We start from the raw sequence: 2,500 nt of genomic DNA, 5'->3' as shown, positions 1-2,500 counted from the left end.
TTTAATGGCGCCGTCAGCCACTATTTATTTTATAAACAAGACACACTGATGCCTGGCAGGTTGTGTCTTTTTACGTATTACTCATCCGGATTTGTTTAAGTGTCATCTTCTGGACAAATTACCCATCTTTAGAATCTGCTGTTTCTTCCTCAACGCACTTGACGTCATCTGAAACACCAAACATTCGGATCGACCGGGACTGATGTTTAGCAATTTTGATATTTAATCTTTATCTCTGTTTCAGCTTTGTATTTAAGAGCCTAAGTGAAACAAATCACTGTCAACCGCTCTTTGATTTTTTTTTTTTTAAATTCTTTTAAAAATGAGCTTTTAAATGATCCCAACATCTTTATTTTCCCCCGCAGATCGAGGAGGACCTTTCAACTTTGCAAAAGAAATTCGCCAACTTGGAGAATGATTTTGACAATGCAAATGAACAACTTACAGCGGCTAACACCAACTTGGAAGCCTCCGAGAAACGCGTGGCTGAGGTAAGTCTCGACGATTTTACCTTTATTTTGAACAAAAAAATTATTTCCGTAAACTACACAACTTACAAAAAATAAAGAAAAGAAAAGAAAGAAAGAAAAAAAGAAAGAAAGAAAAAAAGAAAGAAAGAAACATTTGCTTTTCCTTCCCTTTTACGTCATTCATTTAATTTATTCAACTTTTCATTGCATTCATTTTCTGACAATCGTCAAAGTCCAATTGGATTATGGTGGATGAGTTCCTGAACCCTTTGCGGTCGTGGGAGCGCTACATTATTTCACGGAGCGTGTCTTCGGCAAGAATAGACTGGCGGCGCTCACATACAACACCTGGTATTACCAAATGATCACCCATTTTAGTCCTGATCAGGTTCAATGTCGGTTAACTTCATTGATCTAACCGGAACCGTTGTGTCAACGTGATTATGTCGTTTATCAAAATTCAATTAAAAAACTCACAAATAATTACTAAGAGTAAAAGAAAAATGCAATGAATGAGCGTGTATTCAAATTGTGAACCACTTGTTTTTATGCTAGTGGTTATTGCTGAGCAAGTCGTACTTCTCCCTATAGCTCGCCAGGATCATGCCTCAGGATTTTAATCCACCTCGTCAGTAGCAGCTATTCGCGAACAGTTTATTCACCCTCGACACCGAGAAAAGCAAAGCTCGGCATTTGCATCCAAAGTCGGGGAAGGTTTGGCTCAAAACACACTCTCACACTACTGACTTGCTGTCCGCGGCTGGCGCATCTTTGCTTGTCATATACACAGGTATAGACGACTGATACCAACCTCCTGTATTTTTACGAGAGCCCTGATAACTGGAGAGATCTGACATTTACATTGTTGTTTCTTCCCCTGGCCGAAGAACGTAGGATAGTGATGTTGGTGGTTTAGTGTTGGGTCATACAACAATGCATAAATGAAACCGATAAAAACAATTAACCGTAAAAAACAATTGACCGTAAAAAACAATTAAAATGATTAGTTAAAATATGATAAAATGGATTATTTAAACTCTGATAATAATGAATAATATATGTGCTTGCTAAGGCGTGTTGGATTCCTATCTCCAAATGCCTTGTCTCTCGCTATGGAAGTTATAATCCTGCTTCAGTGTCTCTCGCCAAGGGGAGATAAGTGGATCTTCATTTAATTTCTTTTGACAAGAGCAGATAATTTAAAGGTAAAAACGTTGCTTTTCTTTTAACATAAGTATGTCATTAAGATAATTTCCCACCGTAATTACTATTTTGAGCTTTGTGCCCTTAAAGGCTTTTATCCTTACTTGACCTCCGGGTCCCTTTACGGTTATGAAAAATCTCATTTTAATATGAAAATGAGACAGGCAAAACAAAAAATAACTAATGGCTTAAAAAATAAATAAATAAACACACAGGTTGGTTTTAATAGCAGTGTGAAATACATCTAAAATTACATGTACATGTATATATATATATGTATATATATATATGCATATATATGTATATGTATATATATGTAGATATGTATATATATATGTAATCATCATATATATGTATATATATGTATATATATATGTAATCATAATGTATATATGCATATATATATATGTATATATATCTATATGTACATATGTATATATATGTATATGTACATATATGTATATATGCATATAAATATGTACATATGTATATATATATGTACATATATATATGTATATATATGTATATATATATATATATATATATATATTCTTTCAAATAACTAGGCTATAAGAAAAGCCACACACATTTAGTATCATATTAGATGAATAAATTAGACGAAAATATATTATACAAAAACAAAAAACTCAAATCCGCTCAATCAAGAAAAATACTTACAGTCGCATGTATATCCCCGTCAGGAGAAATGACGACTAGGTTTTTGCAACTTTTGCAGAGAGGTGTTAATGTCCTACTACATACAGCGCCAGGCATTACCAAATTGGTCACCCATTTTAGTAATGACCAGGCTCAATGTTGCTTTACTT

At 33.9% G+C, this 2,500-nt stretch overlaps 1 protein-coding gene across 16 annotated transcripts in view; it reads left to right on the top strand.

Moving 5' to 3' along the window:
* LOC145292169 (tropomyosin Tod p 1.0102) overlaps window positions 1–2,500 on the top strand; it is a 166,291-nt gene that overhangs the window by 17,934 nt on the left and 145,857 nt on the right. For all 16 annotated transcript variants that reach the window (XM_080138414.1, XM_080138408.1, XM_080138419.1 and 13 more), the window contains exon 2: window positions 366–491. In XM_080138414.1, coding sequence (XP_079994540.1) covers window positions 366–491 — 126 coding nt within the window. The remainder of the gene's footprint in view (window positions 1–365; window positions 492–2,500) is intronic.

Source organism: Euprymna scolopes, chromosome 13 (genome assembly GCF_053919585.1).
Source record: "Euprymna scolopes isolate OS-2025 chromosome 13, ASM5391958v1, whole genome shotgun sequence".
In the NCBI taxonomy this organism is placed as follows: domain Eukaryota; kingdom Metazoa; phylum Mollusca; class Cephalopoda; order Sepiida; family Sepiolidae; genus Euprymna; species Euprymna scolopes.
Note: the sequence above shows the minus strand (reverse complement) of the source record. Positions and strands in the feature narration are given on the sequence as shown.